This window comes from Prionailurus viverrinus, chromosome B4, assembly GCF_022837055.1.
Source record: "Prionailurus viverrinus isolate Anna chromosome B4, UM_Priviv_1.0, whole genome shotgun sequence".
In the NCBI taxonomy this organism is placed as follows: domain Eukaryota; kingdom Metazoa; phylum Chordata; class Mammalia; order Carnivora; family Felidae; genus Prionailurus; species Prionailurus viverrinus.
In genome coordinates, this window is record NC_062567.1 from 128,253,335 (window position 1) to 128,275,433 (window position 22,099).

The 22,099-nt window shown below is 56.7% G+C and overlaps 1 protein-coding gene across 2 annotated transcripts; it reads left to right on the top strand.

Annotated features, from left to right (window-relative positions):
* Positions 1–7: 7 nt before the first annotated feature.
* On the top strand, positions 8–19,176 carry NCF4 (neutrophil cytosolic factor 4). Of its 2 annotated transcripts, none has more exons than XM_047868000.1 (10): positions 8–204; positions 5,170–5,254; positions 5,906–6,059; positions 7,690–7,760; positions 11,095–11,222; positions 12,353–12,410; positions 12,979–13,077; positions 17,153–17,283; positions 17,511–17,576; positions 18,921–19,176. In XM_047868000.1, the coding sequence occupies exons 1-10, from the start codon at positions 173–175 to the stop codon at positions 19,114–19,116; spliced, it is 1,020 nt and encodes a 339-aa protein (XP_047723956.1). In that variant the 5' UTR covers positions 8–172; the 3' UTR covers positions 19,117–19,176. The 2 variants fall into 2 exon arrangements, with proteins under 2 accessions (XP_047723956.1, XP_047723957.1); XM_047868001.1 differs by lacking the exon at positions 18,921–19,176 and adding an exon at positions 17,692–18,914.
* Positions 19,177–22,099: the final 2,923 nt, after the last annotated feature.

Genomic DNA, 22,099 nt, shown 5'->3' on the forward strand with positions numbered 1-22,099 from the left:
AGCCTCTTCTAAGTGACAGAAGCAGGGGCAAGGCCTCCCCAGGGCCATCTCCTGGGACCGCCTGGGACCACAGCAGAGACGAAGGGTGGCTAGAGGCGAGAGAGGTGAACGCGGCCTGGGCCTGGCTGGGTGAGAGACCCTTGCCACTCACGCCCTGGGAACACTGGCGGCCATGGCCGTGGCCCAGCAGCTGCGGGCTGAGAGGTGAGTGCAGGGGCGGAGCCCTCCCCGGGCCTCCTCGCTGTTCCTCGCAGACCTTGGGGGGCAGAGGCCGACCCTCCTGCAGCCCTTTATTACCAAGGTCAAAAGTTAGGAGGCTGGAACTGAGTCAGAACCCAAGTGCTCGGCCACGCAGATTCTTAGAAGTGTTTTTCAAGGAACCTTCCAGTTTTTGCTCACTTCCCTCAGGCGCAGATGAAGACGCCAAGGCCCAGAGAGGGGAAGTGACTTTCCCAGGGTCACACAGGAGTGTCGCATCTGGACAGGATCAGGTGTCCTGGGGCCCAGGCCGGGCTCACTGCTTTGCATGGCTTTTCATCTTCTGTTCAAACAGAATCGCAGAATCTGGCTTCTTCCTCTTTACCCAGGGCCTGGCTCAAATGCCAGAAACCTTCTCTGACAGCCCCCTCGTTGCTCTCGGACCGCCGGCCTGGTTTCCTTTTTCCGCACAGTCCTTAAACTGCTTGCAGGACATTCTACACTCACTCCTTTGCTTCTGTCTCCCTGGCACCCCCATTAGAAGCAGGCTCCGTGACAGTATTTGTCCCCTGGTCACTGCCGTATCCCCAGCATGTACCACCTTTGAGCTGGAGAATGTCCCGGGACCCTTCGGGTCCAGTTGTTGTCATTGCACAGATGAGAAAAGATGAGGACCAAGGAGGATAAGTACTTACTCAGGGTCACATGGAGCCCGGCCTCGTCAGGGCTTAGCTTCATCCCTCAGCAAGCCTGTGCTCTGAGCTGTGGGGGACCCGAGGACACAGGGCGTGGCTCCTGCCTTCGATGGGAGCAGCAGGTGACATCAGAAAAAAAGCACGCTGGGTGGCAGTGTTAGGGCGGGCTTCTTTGGGGTCAAAGCGGGCAGCAAAGGGTCCACGGTGGCGTCTGGGGTTACAGGTGGAATTTCCAAAGGCTGAAGGTCAGAAGAAAGCTTGTCTGTGTGTGCGCTGAAGGAGGGGTCGCAGAAGCAAGGGCTTGGAGGGAGGTGCAAGGGCTGGGTTTTCCCACCGGATTCCAGATTCTTCCTCCACGGCTCTCACTGGAGAGGAAGCTGAACACACAGGAAGTGGCTGCAGCGTGAAGCTCGTGGCACTTCTTGTTTCTTGGGGTACGTGTGTCAGAAGACAGGACGCCCCCCAAAGAGCTGGTCCCCCCAGACTGTGCTCCCTTCCTCCCATCCTCTGTTTCTGTCCCCAGAGGACGAAGGGGCGGCTGCCTCCCTCCCTTCTCGGGGCCATGGAGCCAGGTCCTGGGCCTCCCTGCCCCTCGGATGCCCTGGACGTGCTGTGCCTGAGGCCAGAGCAGAGGACACCAAGGGAAAGCGAGGGTGCAGCCGGGCTTTCTAAGACCTGAGACATCCAAAGTTGGAGAGGACTGCCTTGGGGTAGTGAGATGGGTCCCAACAAACATGTTTTAACCACTTCCTGAGTGCGGGAGCCACAAAACCCGAGCTAGCTGCCCCCTGAAGGTCTGTCCAGGCCTCAGCCCCCTCCCATCCGGGATCCAAAGTGGACTTTTCGCGAACGACACGAGTGCATATGAACCCAGAGCATCCCCCGGCCCCTGAAGGCCCTGAGTTGACTTCAGCTCTGAGGGGTCCCGGCTGAGGTCTCCGGGAGAGCAGGTTTTCTAGGGTGACTCCCAGTCAGGATCGCTGCTCCCCCACCCCCACTCTGCCCTGGTGCACAGCTTCCTGGCTCAGCCCCCGCACACAGTAGGGTCACTCCCATGCTGACCCCCAGGGCACTTGCTAAAACACAGACACGGGAGCAGCCCTGTGGTGAGCACCTGCTATGTGTCCAGTGCTGTTCTGGGCACTGGGGGTGCAGCAGCCAGTAGGGTCCCTGCTTTCGTGGGGATTCTCAGGCTGGGCTCGTCACACATGAGACCTCCTGACCCTCCAGGGGTCCCCATTTAACAGAGGGAGGAAGGAGCCCAGGCACAGAGGGGAGTCTTCCCAAGGTCCCCGCTGGCAATGGCCGAGCAGGGACTCGGGGGTCACCTTCCCCCTGCGCCTTCTGGCTCTGATGCCCATGCTGTCCCAGTGTAACACCCTCTTCGCCCCCACCGCCCCACCCACAGCGCAAGGCCCAGGGTCTTCGTGATGGGCCCTGCCTGTCTCCCTCGCTCCGTCTCTCCTTCCTTTCTGCCTCTCGCTGTGCGTTCCAACGGTGCTCAAACTGCCCCCCTCCCTGAAGTTCCTTGAACTTGCCCCCTCCTGCCTGCCTGGAGCCTTTGCACTCAGTTTCCCTTGCCTGTGGTCCTGTAGCTTGCCTGTGGTCTTCGTCTCCCGCTGGCCCAGCCCCACTTCTTCTGAGAAGCCCTCCCTGACTACCCTCGGTCTGCGCGAGCAGAGCCCTCCGATGGGTAGAGCGCCCTGCTCTTCTCTCTGGTGGACGTAAGTCCCATCTTTGAAGTACCTGCTTGCCAAGCTCTCTTGCCTGCTTCCCTGCCGATTCTCGGAGGGACTATAATAATGGCCGGCTCTGTTACAGCTCAAAACACCGTGTGCTTTTCCTTCCCGGCCTCTCTGACCATTGAAATATCATCATTCATTCCGTGTCCAACTCTGGGTCCATGAGACCCAGAAGCCAGAAGCCACGTCCTAACGTGCTTCGGACACTGTCTGAGCTCCCCTAGGTGCCGACAAGGGTGTGCTGTTATTATCGTTGCTGTTGCTGTTGTTGTGATTAGTACCTCAGACGGGGAAACTGAGGCTGGGAGGAGGGCTGGGATTTATCCAAGTGCCTGCAGCGAGCTGCGGGGGCAGCAAATGAGGGGCAGGGTGGCGGCGTTCGGGAACCGAATTCTAGAGCCACACCGCTTAGGCTCAAATCCCAGCCTCTCGATTTCCTTGGGCAGGTTCCGTAGCCTCTGTGTGTGCCTCAGTTTCCCTGTCTGTAAAAAGGTGCCAGGAGAGCATCTGGCACGTAGCACATGCTCAGGAAACAGTTAAGTGTAGTAACTGTTACCCAACCTTCCCGATTCGCTGCCCAGAGCCATTTCTAAGCTATGGTTCCTTCCTGTCACCCTGCCATTGCATTGCAGATGAATTACCCGTGAAGCACACAGCCTCAAGGGAGAAAGTGGAGGAAGAAGCTTCTCCCAAGGGTGTTGGCCGCGGGGGGCGGGGGGGTGGCATGTGTGGAAAGTGAGTGGGGGGGGAGGGGCTGCCAGTGGTCACTGAGTTGCTCAGAGAGTGGCGGGGATTTCCTCTGCCTGCCCATTGTCACCCTGAGTCACCCCCCCCATCCCCGGTGGCAGCCACCAGCGTCCCGAGGTAGCCGGAGGTCCCACGCAGCCCAGGCCCCATGGGGACCAGCAGCAGCTGCGACTGGGTGTGCAGACTGAGAAACTGACCTCCTCTGAGGGCGTCGGAAGTGGTCACCCCGCTCCCACTCCCACCCTGTCTCCCAGCTGCTCTGAACTCTGTGACCCCTGGCTGCTTTCTCTGTCCCCTTGGCTGGCTGCTTTCTCTTCCTCCAACGTCCCTCTCGGCCCCCTCTGCTCACGGTTTGCTCTTCCAGGGGGATCTTTACCGCGAGTCACGGGCACACGGTTCTTAACCTCTCCTGCTGCAGCAGAGAGAGACCCACACTCAAGCCCTCTGAGCTCCGGAACCACAGCGGCTCTTGCCAGACCTTGACCTGGGAGCCCAAGAGAGTCCCGCGTTAGCGTGCCCGGAACTGACTCCAGCAACCCTGCTCCCCTCCCACTCATCCTCGTCAGAATATGGGTGACACGTGGGCGTCACTCTTGACCCTGCCCTTTCGTTCACCTCTGCATCCAAATAGTCCCCAAACCCTGCTGGCCGTATGCCAGGAATGACTCACGAGTTGGTAGTGTGTCTGTTAGAAATGTATGAGGCTGCTGGGCACAGAGAAACCGAGGGTAGCTTAAACACACAGGGGCTTATTTTTTTTCACATGACAAGACGTCCAGAGGTAGGCCACAGCTGCTCGGTGACCCAGCACCAGAATCCCAGAATTCCTTTGGTCTCCTCGGTCTCTGCCTCATGGATGCAATATGGCTGCTGTGGGTCCAGACGGCACATCTATGTTTAGGGCAGGCCGAAGGGGAAAGGAGAGGAATCCCTGCCGGCCCGTCCCTTCCTCTGGATCAGGAAAGCGAACGCTCTCTGAGAGGCCCCTGCCCCAGATTTTCTCTTAGGTCTCATTGGCCAGAAATGGTCCCGTGGCTGGTCTCAGCTGCAAGGGAGGCTGGGAAAATAGGAAGGAGGTTATGAGGTGCGGCTCAGACCAATCATGGTCCGTCACCTTGAGGCCAGGCCCACCGCCACCCTAAAGAATTGGGGCTTGATTAGCAGGAGGAAGCAAGGGACACAGCAATGAGACAGCGTCTGCCGAGGGTCGTGTCTCTGCGACTGTTCTTTCCGCCTGTCCCCTCTGTCTGGCTCTGTCGCCATCGTCCCTCCATTGCACCGAGGCACTGCAGGGCCTCACAGTGGTGCTCTGTCCCTCCGGCCTCTGTCCTTTTCCTCTCCACACAGCTGACTCCACCCACACAAGCCCCGAGCCCGCTCCTCGGGCCTTGAAACCTTCGCACATGCTGTTCCCACTGCCTGGAAGACCCTCCCCTGGTGGATTCCCCTTCGACCTTCTCTTCAACGACCTTCTGCACCTGGCTCAAACGTCACCTCCTCCCCAGGCTGGGCAGGATGAACCATTCTCCCTGTGGGACACATGCTGACTTTGTTTACTCCCGTGACCCGGGGCCTAGACCCGGAGGACGTGACTCGATGTGCGGCTCCTGGATGAACAGCGCAGCCACAGAGCAATTTGCTAGACTATGATACGGCTGCTGGCATATGGTCCCCTCTCCAAACGGGTTCACTCTCAAGGTCGGGTCCCAGAAGGGGTATTGACACAGGCGACGGACCGGCGGGCTGCAGGTGGTAACCAGGCTTTCTTTCCCTCCCCCCTCCCTCAGCGACTTTGAACAGCTTCCCGATGACGTAGCCGTCTCGGCAAACATCGCCGACATCGAGGAGAAGAGGGGCTTCACCAGCTACTTTGTAAGAGAGACCCTGGCCTTCGGCCTCTGACCTCTAAACCTCCAACTCTCATCCCTTAACTTCTAGCCCTGGGCTTTGCAACAGGGTGATTTGCCTCCAGGGGACATTGGGAAGTAAATGTCTTTTTGTAAGACTAGTTTTTTTTTTTTTTTTCAAGTTTATTTACTTTGAGAGAGAAACATACACACAGAGAGAGAGAAGGGGAGAGAAATCCCGTGCGCACACGCGAGCAGGGGAGGAGCAGAGAGAAAGAGAGGGACAGAGAGAATCCCAAGCAGGCTCCTCGCTGTCCGCGCAAAGCCGGGGACGGGGCTCGATCCCACAAATCTTGAGATGGTGACCTGAGCCGAAACCCAGAGTCGATCGCTTAACCGACTGAGCCCCCCGGGCGCCCCTGGTGGTAAATACCTGGAGAAATTTTTGATGATTGCCACTTGTGGGGGGGTGCCGCCGGTGGGACGGAGCCCAGAGAGGCCTCTCAGCACCCTGGGGTGTACAGCACAGCCCCCCACCACAGAGAAGGGTGGCCCCCAGTGTGATACCGAGGTTGAGCAACGCTGCTCTGATCCTAGCACCTTCCAACCCCGCCCCCTCCCCCCCCCCCCCCATCTGGCCCTGGCCGCCCTCCACCCTGGCCTGTGTCCTCTCCAGGTTTTTGTCATCGAGGTGAAGACTAAAGGAGGATCCAAGTATCTCATCTACCGCCGTTACCGCCAGTTCTACGCCTTGCAGAGCAAGCTGGAGGAGCGCTTCGGGCCCGAGAACAAGACCAGCCCGTTCACCTGCAGCCTGCCCACACTTCCGGGTAGGCCCCTGGCTGCGGAGCTGGGAGGCCGGCCCCGCGACACAGCCGCCACCCGCCGCCGATCCCTCCGGCTCCATTCAGCCCCCACGCAAACCCTTCAGTCCGAGGCCCCTCCCGGCAGTCGCGGGCTGCCCTCTCCGGCCTCACGGCCCTCGCCCTCCGGTGCTCCGATGACTTCGCGGCCACCCTGTTTCAGCCATCCCCGCCTTGTCCATCCCACGGACTCGCGAGCGCCCCCTCTCGCCCGGTCCGAAAGCTGCCCTCTGACCGCAGCCCCCCTTGGGGCGGGTTCCCCGGAGCTTCCCCTCCCTCCCCTCCCCTCTTGTCCCCTGAGGCAGTGGGCGCCTCGTTGCTGCTTCTGGACAGTCCCCTCCCCCCTCACCTCCTGGCCTTTCTCCCCGGCTCCGTCCGAGCACGCACCCCGCACCCCGGGCAGGCACAAATCTCTGGCCACAGGGTACCTGCCCTCTTGAGCCCTGCAGGGGTGTAGGGTGCCGGGTGCTGTCCCCCAGGGCCCCCCCCCCCCCCGGCTTCTCTCTTCCTCCTTCAGAGCCAGTTCTGCTCACGCCTGGCCCATCACTTCTCTGGGGCTGCCAGGGACAGGGACCCTCCTGCTCCCGCCCCCCCCCCCCCCAGGCTCCAGCACGCTTTGTCCCCCTCTCTGTGTGTGGCTTTCCCCTGACAGCATATCCGTGGCCTCCTGGTACTCTCGCCTTCTCCCAGTTCACTTCCAACCTCACCCCTGCTCCTCCAGCTCCTTACAGAATCTGTCCCCCCTGCTGCCCCTTGAAAGGTGGGCCTTCTGTGCGGTGCCACCTCCCCTCCAGACACCCTCCCCCGAACCAGGTAATCTGAACTCTGACCTTAACTGCTCCCTTCTTGCTGCTCAGTGCCAGCCGCCTCCCGACCCCAGACCTCAGTCAGTGTTCCCCTACTTGGACACCAGCTCCTGCCCATCTCACGGGTGCCAGGAGCCAGACGTTCACCTTCCGGTGGGAGTTCTTCCAGTAGACGGTTCAACCGGGGGGCCCTGCCTAAGGCGCCTGGAGAGGACATGTGTCTTGGGTCAGCCATCATCTGTTTCCCGATCCCCCTAAACACGCTGCCTTGCTTTTGAGGAATGACCCCTTCATCTACCCAACAAAATATTGATTGATTTGGGCCTCGTTGGCATCTTAGGAGCCCCCTGAGAGTTCAAGAATTTTGATGCCCGAGTCCCACCCCCGGAGCCCCTGATTTAATAATCCCAGGCGAGTCCTATGACAATGAGATTCTTAAATGCTCCTTGGGTGACTTCGATGTGTAGCCAGGGTTGAGGACCCCTGTGTTAGGTCGTGGGATCCAGTTGAGAACTAAGCAAAGTTCCCCTCCTCTTGGAGCCAAGAATTGTGTGTGTGTGTGTGTGTGTGTGTGTGTGTAGGAACAGGCAGTAAAGAAACAAGTAAAATATCAGCTGGAAACAGTGCAACCCAGCTGAAAGCAAGCTGAAAGGCAGTGTGGACTGGAGGGGCCTCTTGAGCGCCGCTGAGACAGTGGGGAGGGTTCCTGGCCTCGGGGGGCGGTGCAGCTCGGGGCCCAGAGACCATGTGCTCGGGCCAGGCTCCCAGGACAGCTCTTTGCACTTCCTCAGCCAAAGTGTACGTGGGTGTGAAACAGGAGATCGCTGAGATGCGGATTCCTGCCCTCAACGCCTACATGAAGGTAACCGTGGGGCCGTGCCGCCTGGGCACCTGGGAGGGTATCAGGGAGGGCACCTGGGAGGGCATCAGGGAGGGCATCTGGAAGGGCACCTGGGAGGGCATCAGGGAGGGAATCAGGGAGGGCACCTGAGAGAGCATCTGGGAGGGCACCTGGGAGGACCTGGGAGGGCATCTGGAAGGGCACCTGGGAGGGCATCTGGGAGGGCATCAGAGAGGGCCCCTGGGAGGGCATCAGGCAGGGCCCCTGGGAGGGCATCAGGGAGGGCACCTGGGAGGGCATCTTGGAGGGCATCAGGGAAGGTACCTGGGAGGGCACCTGGGAGGGCATCTGGAAGGGCACCTGGGAGGGCACCTGGGAGGGCATCTGGGAGATCACCTGGGAGGGCATCTGGGAGGGCACCTGGGAGGGCATCAGGGAGTGCATCTGGAAGGGCACAGAGAGGAAAGCAGCCCATGTACCATCCCTGAGCACAGCTGTGGAGTTGCTTCTCCTGCTGCAATGGCCCCCATCTTCAATCCTTAAAGGCCTGGCCTGGGGGGAGAAATAGGTTGTGTTCTCAGAGCTCCAGGGGGTGGGGCAGAGGCAGTGGAGAAGGTACAGGAACCGCACTGTGAATCGACCAATCTGATGTCTGTGCCAAGTGTCCTGATAGTGAGCTGAATAGGATCGAGTGTGTGCCCCCGAGGTACCTGCTGCCCAGTGGGGGACACAGAGAGGGGGGTCACAAAATCACAGAACCGTGGCCTGTGTAACGGAGGCGTGAGGGACCGGGGCCCCAGCTCTCTCACATGGCCCCTTTGTATGAACTGGAGAAAGGCCCTCCCTTGCCAAGGCACTGGCTTGTGTTAGTTGCATTCACGAGCCTTGCCCAGGTGCCCTTGGTTACTCCCCAACCTTTAAATTCTCTGCATCCCTAGGAGATGGAAGCAAAGAGAAAGAAGCATCTTGAAGGCTGAGACCAGGCTGGTTAGGAAAGCCCTTCTACCAATCAGGGCTGTGCAAGAAAGCGGCAGGTTTCCTCATGAGGTAGTGAGCACCCTGTCACTAGAGGCATCCAAGCCACGGCTTGATGGCAACCTTAGGAAACTCCAGAGGGGAGCCCTCCTCCTAGCACAGAGGCCCCCTCACAGTCAGTGAGGCCTCCCCCTCCTCTTCTACTCTACACCTACGGAACTAGGCGTCTTCAGTCTTCGCTCTGACATTGACCGTTTGGGTGATTTGGGCCAAGTAACTCATCCTCTCTGGGCCTGGGTTTCCTCACCTGTGAAATGTGGCCGTGCCTCCAGCTCTCTGGTCTCCTGGGGGAGGAGTGATGTTGGGAGCTTCCAGAATGTGAGAGATCATAACTCCTAGCGGAGTGAGTGGCAGGAGGAGCACAGAGGAGGTGGGAGGCAGGAGGAGGTGACCCCTGCCCTCTCCAGTGGCTGCAGGAATCCTGGGCTCTGGGCAGAGAAGGGGGAGGGTGGGAAGCCCCTCGGCTGCCGTGCTGGAGGCATCTCCCCTCAAGGGGGCGCTGTGATGCCTGCTCCCTCAGGGTGGCTGGAGGCTCCTGTCTTCCTGCAGGGTAGGAGAGGGGTGAGCTCTTGGTGGGGGAAGGGATGAGGCTGTGGAGCTGGGCCTCTTGGTCGCACACCTGGGCTGGAGGGTCCCCTCTCTGCCTATCTCTGTGTGATTTGGTTCCTTAGAGCCCAGGGGCCCATCAGTGCAGGAATCTCTGCTACGGTTCAGGGCCGGGGAGCTCACTACCACTCTTCCCTGCTCATCTCCTTGGACAGTTATTAGAAAAATCCGATTCCTTGTAACTTGCACCGCTGTCTCACCACTGTCCGCGTGGAGAATATGGATCATGTGATAATGACACCTGCCTGGAAGGCTGTGGGGCGCTTTGCCAGGAGGCTCTTGATACACATTTGTAGGGTAGATGAACAGGCTGACTTACTTCCCTCAGTTACTTGTGAGTTGGATGCTATTATCCCGATTTACAGATGGGGGAGTGGAGGCACCGAGAGGTGGAGCCACGCATTGGGTGCCATAGAGCAGCCAGAGAGGAGGGCTGAGATTTGAACTCACGTCTCTGGGACGCCAGGGCTGTGCTTTCCCCCTCCGTGCTACGTTGTGATAGAAGTAACAGCAGCGATGATCATGTCCAACTTTGATGGGGCTCTTGCTAGATGCCCGGTCGTGTTGTAAGCGTTGTGCACCTGTTCACTTTTTTAATCCTTACACCATCCCACAAGGCAGGTGCTATTAGCATCCGCCTTTTATTCATGAGCATATGGAGGCATGCTTGGCCAGGGTCACCCAGCTGGTGAGTGGGACTTGATCCCAGGGGTGGCCTGGCTCAGTGTCTGTACCCTTAACCCCATCTCTGGGCTGCCTCCCAGCCCTCCCCATGTGACAGCTGTGTCCTGTCTAGGCTCTGCAGTCCTGGTTCCTCTGGAACCTGGTTCCTGGTTCCTCCTGGCCCCTCCCCATCCTGCTGCCTCAATGGGATTCTCGGGAGGGGGCTGGGTGCCTCTGGAGCCATGGCACCCAAAGCTGACCACAGAGCTCCTGGGGACCTATGCGTTGTCCAGCTTGGGGGGGATGGCCCTGCCAGATTCTGGGTACTCTGCGTCCTCACAGCCTTAGGACCTTTGCGTTGTGGCCAGTGTACCCAGCATCAGATGGAGTGAGAGTCCCGACTCCTCTCCTTCCCAGCTCTGCCAACTGGGTCAGGCACTTTGCTTCTCCAAACCTCAGTTTCCCCAACTCTGATATGAGATGAAGTATCAGAAAGCATTTTTTAGGCTGTAATGCCACCGACTGTTGTTGGTTTGGGTCATTTGAGGTATCCTTCCTCCCACTATTGTCTCATTTTCATCTCAAGGATGGGCGTCGGTGGCAGATGGCTCTGGGGACCCCAGCTCTGTCGCTTGCCAGGCCAGGTGGCCTTGGGCAGGTCCCCTAATCTCCCTGACACTAACTTTCAGGCTTTTTATGAGATGGGGTGAAGCCATATGGTGTGGCACTGAGTGCAGTTCCTGGACAGTCACTGCCACGTCATCTTACCTGTCATCACCATTGTTGTGTCTGGAGGCCTTTAAGGTCTTTCCGAATGAACTGTTCTCAAACCAGCTGGTCCCCTCCTGATCTCAAGCCCAGGAGTAAAGCTTATGAGATGTTACACGTCTTGGACGAAATGAAATGTGTCCTGTTGCCGTGCTTGGGCAGAGCCAGCGTTAACAGAGCGGGAGGGGACCAGTGTGGGGGACGGGGATGGAGCAGATAGGCTGGGATGTCTAGACCTTTCTGCTGACCCCCCCACCTGTGCTGTCTCCTCTCTCCAACACAGAGCCTCCTCAGCCTTCCCATCTGGGTGCTGATGGACGAGGACGTCCGGATCTTCTTCTACCAGTCATCCTATGACGCGGAGCAGGTACCCCAGGCGCTGCGCCGGCTCCGGCCACGCACCCGGAAAGTGTAAGTGACCAGGCCAGAGCCCTGGGCCACCTCCTCTTAACCAGGATCTCTGCCCCAGATGCCCCTGCTGCAAAGGTACTTCTTTTCCCTGGAGGAAGAGAAGAACCAGAGACCAGTTCTATCCCTGAACACCCCAGGATGTTCAGGTGGTTAGATGAGCTTGGAAAACCAAGCGCGGGCCTGGAGGGATAGGAGGCGGGTGCGTTTTGATGTGTGTGACAGGGCGGACCGGAGGACAGGGGCTGGACCACTGACAGGGAGAGTTTGGAGCCACAGCGCCCACAGGGGATGCCGCAGGGCTCTGGGTGCCTGGAGAGAGTGGGGAGAGGGAGGGAAAGGGGCAGCTGCTGTCTCTGCAGACCTTCTCAGAGCCTTTCCTGGGATGCCCTGCCCCCCCCCACACACACACACACTCCATTGCAGCTCCTGGTGTATCACACTGGTCCCCAGGGGGGCGCTGCTGCTCCCTCTCTGATTCCAAACAGCCCACTACTCCCTTCCAGCCCCCTCCTCAGCAGGAAATAATCATGGAGAATCCAAGCCACTGAAATAAGGCTGGGTTTCGAAAGCCAGGCTTCTGCTGCTGCTAAGAATTCCAGGGACAGGGCTCCTGAGCCCTGGCTCCCTCCCAGCTCCTCCCTCCCTCCTCAGGCCAGTATCTCTGAGTGTCCTCTTGGTGCCTGGCCATCTCCCCACACACGCAGGCAGGCATGGTCTCAATGTCACCTGAGCCGCACGGCCCTACCCCCAGAGCCCTGGAGCAGTGCACCTCTCCAACCCGCTTCCTTGGTTGAAAAATTAGAGGTTCGGGGTGGGGAGTAGTAGGAAGAACAGATGTGAAAGCGTTGGTAAGTTAGAGCACTAAGCAAATGTGTGTCTTCCTCCCCACCTCCTTGCTGAGCCTCTGTTTCCTGGCCCACAAAAGGAGATACAATCCCTCCCCCAGTGACAGCGGGAACCAGGGAGTGAGTGTGATGGTCAGAGGAGCAATTGTAGCTGCATTTTTGACATCCTCCCCCTCCCCCGCCTTCCCCCCCCCCCCCGATGAGGGGCTCCTCTGGGCACAGAAGCAGGGAGCCAGGCCCTGAGAGAACCAGGAGGGCTGACAGGCCTCCCTTCTCTCTCCACAGCAAGAGTGAGTCCCCACCAGGCGCCCTCTTTGACCGCATGGCCGCTCCGAGAGCAGAGGTAACCCCCCGACCCCGGGGCCAGGCCTCCCATCTCACCTCTGGGCTCCCCCTTTGGCCACTGTGCCCCCACTCTGGGCGCCCTTTGTGTGCCTGGGACAGGAGCTGGTGTGGGGAGCATGAGGGGAATGCGGCCATCCACCATCCATTCAGCAAGCTCTCCTGGCCTCCTCCAGACCAGCCCCACCTTGGGGACTAAAGCCTCAGAAATGACTCACACAAGGCCCTGCCCTCAAGGAGCTCACAGCTCCCTGAGGGCACACGTGTGGAAACAGTGTGGACTGGGGCCCACACTGGGGGGCCGAGGAAGGTGCTCAACCCCGGGAGTTTGGATGCTTGCCTGTCTGTGCTCATCCCACCAGGTCTGGAAGGAGCACGCTCTGGAGTCAGAGAGACCTGGCTTCTAATCCCGGTTCCTCCATGAACAAATGAGTGGTCTCAGACAAGTCACTTATCCTCCTTGAGCCAGTCTCCTCAACCATTAACTGGGACCCTGAGGCATGTGGAGCACGGTAGTAGAAATTCATGGAGTGCTTCCTCCGACCTGCCTTACTCCACTCTTCTCCCAGGCCCTGTTTGACTTCACTGGGAACAGCAAACTGGAGCTGAATTTCAAAGCTGGAGATGTGATCATCCTTCTCAGTCGGATCAATAAAGACTGGCTGGAGGTGAGGTTGGGGTGAGGATGGGATGAGGTTGGAGGTGAGGTTGAGGAGAGGCTGGGGGTGAGGTTGGAGGTGAGGTTGGAGGAGAGGATAGGGGTGAGGCTGGGGGTGAGGTTGGAGGTGAGATTGGAGGAGAGGCTGCGGTTGAGGTTGGAGGTGAGGTTGGAGGAGAGACTGGGAGTGAGGTTGGAGGTGAGGTTGGAGGAGAGGCTGGGGGTGAGGTTGGAGGTGAGGTTGGAGATGATTTGGGGTGAGGTTGGAGGTGAGGCTGGAGGTGAGACTGGGGGTGAGGTTGGAGGTGAGGCTGGAGGTGAGGCTGTGGGTGAGGTTGGAGGTGAGGCTGGAGCAGAGGCTGGGGGTGAGTTTGGAGGTGAGGCTGGGGGTGAGGTGGAGGTGAGGTTGGAGGTGAGGTTGGAGGTGAGATTGGAGGTGAGGTTGGAGGTGAGGTTGGAGGAGAGACTGGGAGTGAGGTTGGAGGTGAGGTTGGAGGAGAGGCTGGGGGTGAGGTTGGAGGTGAGGTTGGAGATGATTTGGGGTGAGGTTGGAGGTGAGGCTGGAGGTGAGACTGGGGGTGAGGTTGGAGGTGAGGTTAGAGGTGATTTGGAGTGAGGTTGGAGGTGAGGCTGGAGGTGAGGCTGCGGGTGAGGTTGGAGGTGAGGCTGGGGGTGAGGTGGAGGTGAGGTTGGAGGTGAGGTTGGGGGTGAGATTGGAGGAGAGGCTGTGGTTGAGGTTGGAGGTGAGGTTGGAGGAGAGGCTGGGGGTGAGGTTGGAGGTGAGGTTGGAGATGATTTGGGGTGAGGTTGGAGGTGAGGCTGGAGGTGAGACTGGGGGTGAGGTTGGAGGTGAGGTTAGAGGTGATTTGGAGTGAGGTTGGAGGTGAGGCTGGAGGTGAGGCTGCGGGTGAGTTTGGAGGTGAGGCTGGGGGTGAGGTGGAGGTGAGGTTGGAGGTGAGGTTGGGGGTGAGATTGGAGGAGAGGCTGTGGTTGAGGTTGGAGGTGAGGTTGGAGGAGAGACTGGGAGTGAGGTTGGAGGTGAGGTTGGAGGAGAGGCTGGGGGTAAGGCTGGAGGAGAGGCTGGGGGTGAGGTTGGAGGTGAGATTGGAGGAGAGGCTGGGGGTGAGGTTGGAGGTGAGGTTGGGGTGAGGTTGGAGGTGAGATTGGAGGAAAGGCTGGGAGTGAGGTTGGAGGTGAGGCAGGGGTGAGGTTGGAGGTGAGGTTGGAAGAGAGACTGCGGGTGAGGTTGGAGGTGAGGTTGGAGGAGAGGCTGGGGGTGATGTGGAGGTGAGGTTGGAGGTGAGGTTGGAGGTGAGATTGGAGGAGAGGCTGTAGGTGAGGTTGGAGGTGAGGGAGGAGAGGCTGTGGGTGAGGTTGGAGGTGAGGTTGGATGAGAGGCTGGGGGTGAGGTTGGCGGTGAGGCTGGAGGAGAGTTTGGAGGTGAAGTTGGGGGTGAGCCTGGAGGAGAGGCTGGGGGTGAGGCTGGAGGTGCGGTTGGAGGAGAGGTTGGAGGTGCGGTTTGAAGAGAGGATGGGGGTGAGGATGGGGATGAGGTTGGAGTTGAGTTTGGAGGTGAGGTTGGAGGTGAGGCAGGGGTGAGGTTGGAGATGAGGTTGGATGAGAGGCTGGAGGTGAGGCTGGTGGTGAAGTTGGAGGTGAGGCAGGAGTGAGGTTGGAGGTGAGTTTGGAGGTGAGGTTGGAGGTGAGGATGGAATGAGGTTGGAGGTGAGGCTGGGGGTGAGACTGTGGGTGAGGCTGGAGGAGAGGCTGGAGGTGAGGTTGGAGGAGAGGATAGGGGTGAGGCTGGGGGTGAGGTTGAGGTGAGGTTGGAAGTGAGGATAGGATGAGGTTGGAGGTGAGGTTGGAGGTGAGATTGGCGGAGAGGCTGTGGGTGAGGTTGGAGGTGAGGTTGGAGGAGAGACTGGGGGTGAGGTTGGAGGTGAGGCTGCAGATGATGTTGTTTCGGGTCTTCTGGCGGGGGTCCGAGGGGGCAGGGGCAGGGAAGGCCCCAGGGAAGAGATGCCGTCTGAGAGTCATCCGGGAAGTCCGAGCAGCTGGGTGGAGGCAGCCTGAGGAATACAGCCAGGGGGAGGCAGGTGTGTGAGCGGAACAAAAGATCCCAGAGACCACATCTGCCTTTGGTTCTGACCCCAAAGGACAGTTGCTCCAGGCCAGTCGATTGACCTACTGAACCGACTATCTTGGTCTATCACAGGGTTTCTCCCCAGTGGCGCTGTTGACATTTGGGGCCAGATTGGCGTGGGGCCATCCTGTGCCCTGCAGGGCGTTCCGCCGCATCCTTGGCCTCCGCTCACCAGATGCCGGCAGCACCCCTGCAGTTGACAGTCAAATCCCTCCAGACATTTGGCTCGGGGTGGGGGAGGCTGCAAAATCAGCCGCAACTGGGACGCGCTAGTGGGTCATCTGGGAGAATTGTCCTAACCATCGTGCGGCAAGAAGAGAGATACAGAGCGTAAGCTCCGGGGTCGGCCTGCCTGGTGTCCTTTCCTAGTTGTTTTTAACTAGCTTTGCGTCCCTGGGAACCTTGCTCAACCCTGTGGTTTCCTTTTCCGTAAATGGAGAGAGCTGGCAATTTCTTCCTAGCGGTCCTGGGGGGGCCGGCCGAGGCGCAGCTGTTCGGGGCTTGGCCCGCAGAGGGCCTCCGTGTGTGGCATCTGGCCGGTGCCGGGGCTGCTGGGAAAGTGAAATGAGACTCTGACACCAGAGTCCGTCTTGACTGTTGCTTCGTTCCCGCAGGTGGCATGTGGGGCCCCCCCCAGGGGTGATTGGTGGATGGAGATGGGAGGTCCTGGCCTGCTTCTGGCCATTCCGGTTGGATCCTGCTGCCCTTAAACAAAGTTCCCTTTGGTCGAGGCTCCTGAGCCCGGGGGGCGTCTGAAGGAGATTGTGGAATGGGCCCTGGGGGTTCTCGAGGGGGAGGGGAGGGTCGCTGGTGTCCAGGAGCTAGACAGGGACAAGGACCGTTGGTCTGGCCGACTTGGCAGCTTTGATCTTAGCCCCCGTCCTGGAGCCATGTCTCGGGACTCAGTGGCTCTTACAGCTGTTGGGCATTGCTGGCCACTCTCCAGACCCAGAAAATGTCTGTTGCCTTCCTGTTTTCTGAAAAGTTCTATGTGTGAGTATGCTGGCCGACTTCTGGCCTCAGGTCAAGGGGAGGGTCAGGGGAGGAGCGAGGGGGACTACTTGGAGCCTCAGTTTACATGTCTGTGAAACGGGATGTGGATGATGTCTCTTCCAAAGGCTTATCAAGATTAAGAGAACAAGTGGCAGTGGCTGGGTCTTGACCTGGAGCTCAGGAGAGAAACCTGGGCCGGAGAGAGAGTTCTGGAAGTCTGATCTAGAGCAGGCACTCGGTGCAGGAATGAGCGAAGAGAGCCACACCCCTTGATCTCCCTCCTCTGTTCTGTTTTCCTCTTTAACACCTGTGGCCATTGGCTCATTGTGGAGCTCACCAAGCTCCCTGCACGTTGACTGTCACCCCCCATTATGATGTGGCTCCCAGAGGGAGGGCAAACACCCGCCGTCCATTCTTTTTTTTAAGTTTTTTTTTTAATGTTTATTTATTTCTGAGACAGAGAGAGACAGAGCATGAGTGGGGGAGGAGCAGAGAGAGAGGGAGACACAGAATCCAAAGCAGACTCCAGGTTCTGAGCCATCAGCACAGAGCCCGACGTGAGGCTCAAACTCACGAACCATGAGACCATGACCTGAGCCGAAGTTGGTTGCTCAACCGACGGAGCCACCCAGGCGCCCCGAACCCGCCATCCATCCTGAGTGCCCAGAGTGTGCCACCTGGCTGGTGCCGGTGACGTCTGTGAACCAATGACCGAATTAGGTGAAAGCAGCTTTCCAGATGAAGTGAGATCTTGACTATTGTTCTATTCTGGGACAGAAATAGAAGTCTTCTTGGGGTCAACAGCACGGTGACCTGAGTCACTTATTCTCCTACCTTTGCATATGCCCTCGTCTGCATAATGACAAGGGTGCCGGGGGGGCGGGGGCTCGAAGTTGGGCGCTGCTGTCTCCCTTCCCACTGTCAAGGCGGCCCCTTCTTCCCTCCTCAGGGCACCGTCCGGGGAGCCACGGGCATCTTCCCACAGTCGTTCGTGAAGATCCTCAAGGACTTCCCGGAGGAAGACGACCCCACCAACTGGCTCCGCTGTTACTACTATGAGGACACCATCAGCACCACCAAGTTCGTGGCCTGTCCACCCTCCCTGCCCCTCCCCACCACCACCCCAGCCCCCCGCATCACACTCTGGGCTCTGACACCTCCCCTCACCCAACTGAAAGCCTCCAGGGGCTCCAGATAAACCATGACTCGGTAACAGGATGCCAAGACCCAGAGGGGTCCCGCCAGCCTCGTTCCCATGTCCCTCTTCCAGCCTGATGCCCCCTCACCGCTGCCTGTTGTCCCCTTAGGGACATCGCGGTGGAGGAAGATCTCAGCAGCACTCCGCTATTCAAGGACTTGCTGCGGCTCATGAGGTGAGTGGCTGGAGGGGGACGGGGTGGCGGGGGGGGGGGTGCGTCAGAGACCCCGGAGGAGAGAACAGAGGGGCAAACGCAGTGCGTTAAGGTTGCCTTCTTGTTTCGGCCCCAGCCCAGCCCCGCAGGGCAGATGTCAGCCCCCATGACAGAGCCGAGCGGGGGTCCGCAGAGACGTACGGGGCCTTAGACGAGGTCACGCGGCCTGTGAGTGCAGATTTGCGGCTAAAGCCAGCTGGCAAAAGACCTGGGGGCTTGGGGCCTCCACCAACAGAGAGGACCACCACCTCCCAAGGTCCAGCGTGTCCATGGACCCTTCTTTTACAGAATGGAAATAACATTGGTCGGTTCCGACCATGAGAGTCATTCCTGTTAATTACATGTATATACATGTAATTAACTTCAGAAATGGCAGGAGGGTATAAAGAAGCAGAATCACCTCGGGCATCGCTCCGCTCATCATTAGGCGCGCATCCAGATGTCTCCAGGGCACATCGCCACCCCGTAAAGGTGGCGTTAGCTGGCCACATGGTGTCATTCTGGGGGTGCGCCAGAATGAATGCAGCCACCCCTCCTCGGCTGTTTATGTTACCCCCGCTTCCTTACGCCCATAAATCATGCTGTGGTTCTCGCGTTTGGTGATCTGCCCAATAGTCCCCTCAGGATGAGTGTCTAGGGGTGGAATTTCGGAATTAAGGTGTTTGCAAGTCTGTTAGGTCTCCCATCCCTTTGTCGTATTCCCCATAGGAAGGTTATATCACGTGAGTTCGAGCCCCGCGTCGGGCTCTGTGCTGACAGCTCGGAGCCTGGAGCCTGCTTCGGGTTGTTCTGTGTCTCCCCCTCTCTCTCTGCCCCTCCCCTGCTCACGCTCTGTCTGTTTCTCTCTCTCAAAACTAAATAAACATTAAAAATATTTTTTTAAAGGTTACATCACTTTTCACTTTCGCCAGCCAGGTCCACCCCACATCAGACAGTCCCAGTCCCTCAAGAGACCTTCCTCCACGGCGGCACACAGCTCTTGGGGGCTTTATTCTCTCTACTCTGTGCCCGGCCAAATCCACCCCTCGGCCTCACATCGGTCCTTAACTCTTCACATTTATACACAAGGCACTTCAGGCCGTGCCACGAATTTGTGGCGAAAGCCTCTTCTCCCCTGTAGGTCTCAGTGTCCCCATCTGTGCAGTGGGAGGTTGGACCCCATGGATGATAAGGCCTGTGCCAACCTCTGACCCCTTCGGATTCTTAGATCCTGGCTTTAAACCTCCATCAGCCCCCCTCTCTCTGTCCCTACGCTTTGGCCTAAGGCCCCTGGACCTCTTATTAACCGTGACCATTCCCACCCAGGCAGGAGTTCCAGAGGGAGGACATCGCCCTCAATTACCGGGATGCCGAGGGGGACCTGGTTCGGCTGCTTTCAGATGAGGATGTGGCACTCATGGTGAGACAGGCCCAAGGTCTCCCCTCCCAGAAGCGCCTCTTCTCCTGGAAGCTACATGTCACCCAGAAGGATGACTACAAAGTCTACAACACTGTCCCCTGAGCTGATGGGGACTAAACAAATAATAAATAAATAAATAAATAAATAAACTTTAAAAATAAATACAAGTATCTATTTATTTTTGGGAAAGAGAGAGAGAGAGAGAGCAAGCAGGGGAGGGGCAGAGGGAGAGAGAGAGAGAGAGAGAGAGAGAGAGACCAAGCAGGCTCTGCACTATCAGCACGGAGCCCAACACGGGGCTCGAACCCAGGAACCACGAGACCATGACCTGAACCAAGATCAAGAGTTGGACGCGTTACCGACCGAGCCACCCAGGCGCCCCTCAAAGTATCTTTAAAGTACATTCCTCAGGAAGAAGACAGCGGATCCTCGAGGGACGGGCTGAGCTGCATGAACACATGATAAGCAAAAGCAGCGATAAGTATCGTGGATTCGTCTTGGGTTGACTGAGTCAAGCTGAAACCGTGTTTCCCAGAATGTCCTTCCCCGTGTGGATCCAGACGGTGCGGCCCCTAAGACACGTGGCACAAGAGATTCAGAAGGGGAGCGCAAAGCAGCAGGAACTTCTTTTTAGTCCAGAGATGCCACTGCCGTTCATGCACACGGGTCCTTCTGTGCTGCTTCACGCTTTGGAACTTCAGAACACAGAAGTCAAAGAGAAGATCCCGGAAGCAGTGAGAGAATGTTTCAATGGCCACAAAAGAACAACACTGAAAACGATAGCAGGCTTCTCAGTAACACGCTCAGTGTCAGGTTCCCGATCCCGGGCTGGGTGTGTGTTTAGCTCCCTGCCACAGAGCACCAGTTTCTTCGGGTTCCTGTTTGTCCTTGCTTCTCTCACGGCACATGCATCTTCTGTCTTTGACAGCCCTCGTCACTCGACCGGACACAGATACAGCAGCATCATATAGAAGGTTTGACCAGGGGCACCTGGCTGACTCTCTCGGTTGAGCGTCCAACTTCGTCTCAGGTCACAGTCTCGCAGTTTGTGAGTTAGAGCCCCGCGTTGGTCTCTGTGCTGACAGCTCAGAGCCTGGAGCCTGCTTCTGATTCTGTGTCTCCCTCTCTCTACCCCTCTTCCTCTCATGCTCTGTCTCTGTCTCTCAAAAATGAATAAGAAGGAGATTAAATCCTCAAGGTAAATCTCTTGTTCCCTTTTCCTAGTGGTCCTGCTTCTCTGATGGAATCCTGAGATACACATGCATATAAATTCAAATAAGTATTCTCAATATAAGTGAAAAATAACTTCTCATTTCCATGGTTAAAAAAGGACAGAATTAAAATACTGGATGATAATAATCATACATGCACTGGGAGAGGTGGAATTAAAGCGTTCCAAGGTGCTTACGCTATCCGTAACCAGAGTTAAAATTTGTTTAACATTAGGCTTGGCCAAATTAAGCGTGCATGGTAAAATTTCAATGAAAATTATCCAAAGACTAGAAAGAGAACATACATATTTCATTTACATCAAAATGAATAAGAAAAAAGGAAATCAATTTAAAAGAGGTAAGAAATGGGGTGCCTGGCCGGCTCAGTCAGGGGATCATGGGACTCTTGATCTCGGGGTTGTGACTTCAAGCCCCATGTTGGGTGTAGAGATGACTTAAAAAGAAAACCTTAAAAAAAAAAGCGAGACAAGAAAGAGGAAAAAAGAGGTAGATTTCAAAAGCCACTCGTCCAAATACATCGTTTTGATACTTGAAACGTGTATGGACTCAATGCACCAATTAAGAGATTGTCAGATTAGAGTTTTTAAAAACTAAGTCCATGTAAGTGTCATACACATGACAGACTCACATAAAATCTAAGGATGTGGAAACGTCGAAAGCAAAAGCATACAAGAAGATATTCCTGACAACTGCCAAGCCAAAGACAGCTTAGTGTCAGGGAAGGGGATGTCTCTACAGACCCATAGTCTATTTTTGCATACATTTAGTGACAGCCCTTGACCCTAAACAGATAGTTATGCTTACCAGCCACACTGGTATACTTTGTTGCTTTGGAGAGGAGGTGTGATTTTTTTCCTTTATTTTTGACTTTATGTTAACTGAAGTACCAAAATGTCAAAATCGGAGGTTAAAAAACTTTTGCCAATACCCAAGCTGCTGAAAACCGCATTAGGGGGGTTGCTATGATATTAACTGACTGGAACTTTGACACTGATCAATTGACAGTAGGGAGGAAACTGATGACGACCCACCAGTTGGTTACACCCTATGGACTTTTCTTGGTATGCAAAGGGCTACAGGTACACACAGGATACTTTTGGAACTAACCGGGAAAAAGCCAACATGTGCCATCTTGGAAAAGTATATACAACTTGCTGTTCATTATCATGCAAATAAGGCAACATGGGTAACCAAAGAACTGTTTTCTGATTGACTAGTAACGGCTTTGCACCAGGGGTGCAAACTCACTACAGGCATTCTGGATTGGAAAAAAAGAATTATAAGATGTTATCATCATTTCTGGAAAACTGCTCTGCACGCCTCCTTCCTGAGCTTCTCACGAAAACCACTGTTTCAGCTTTTATGTCTCCCCAGTGAGATGTGCCCGAGCACAAAGAATTTTAGAGCAAAGATAAACACTTTTTTTTTCAGACTGTGCTGTGCGCTTGTTATAATCACAGAGCCTAAGACTCCATGACTTCTTAAAAAGAATTTACTCTTAAGAATGTTATTTACACAGTTGCCCATGCTTGCATTGATGATCACAAATCAACAATTCCCAGATACTCGACAGAACTGCTGTCTACAGCAGTATTTGAAAAATGAACCTGCCTTAAGGGCTTGGGAGACTTTTTATGTGACTGATGAGAAGATGGTAATATCAGACTTCGTACCTGCACAAGAAGTTTATCAGCCTAAAATGGAAGTAACGAGGAGGTGATGTCAAAGAAATGGCAAACTCTATGGCTCATTTATTGTTCATTCTTGGCATGATGGGGAAATTCCTGAAGTGGTGTTACATACAGATAAGAGTTGACTGTGACCATGAGGGTGCTGATGATATGAGGGACACA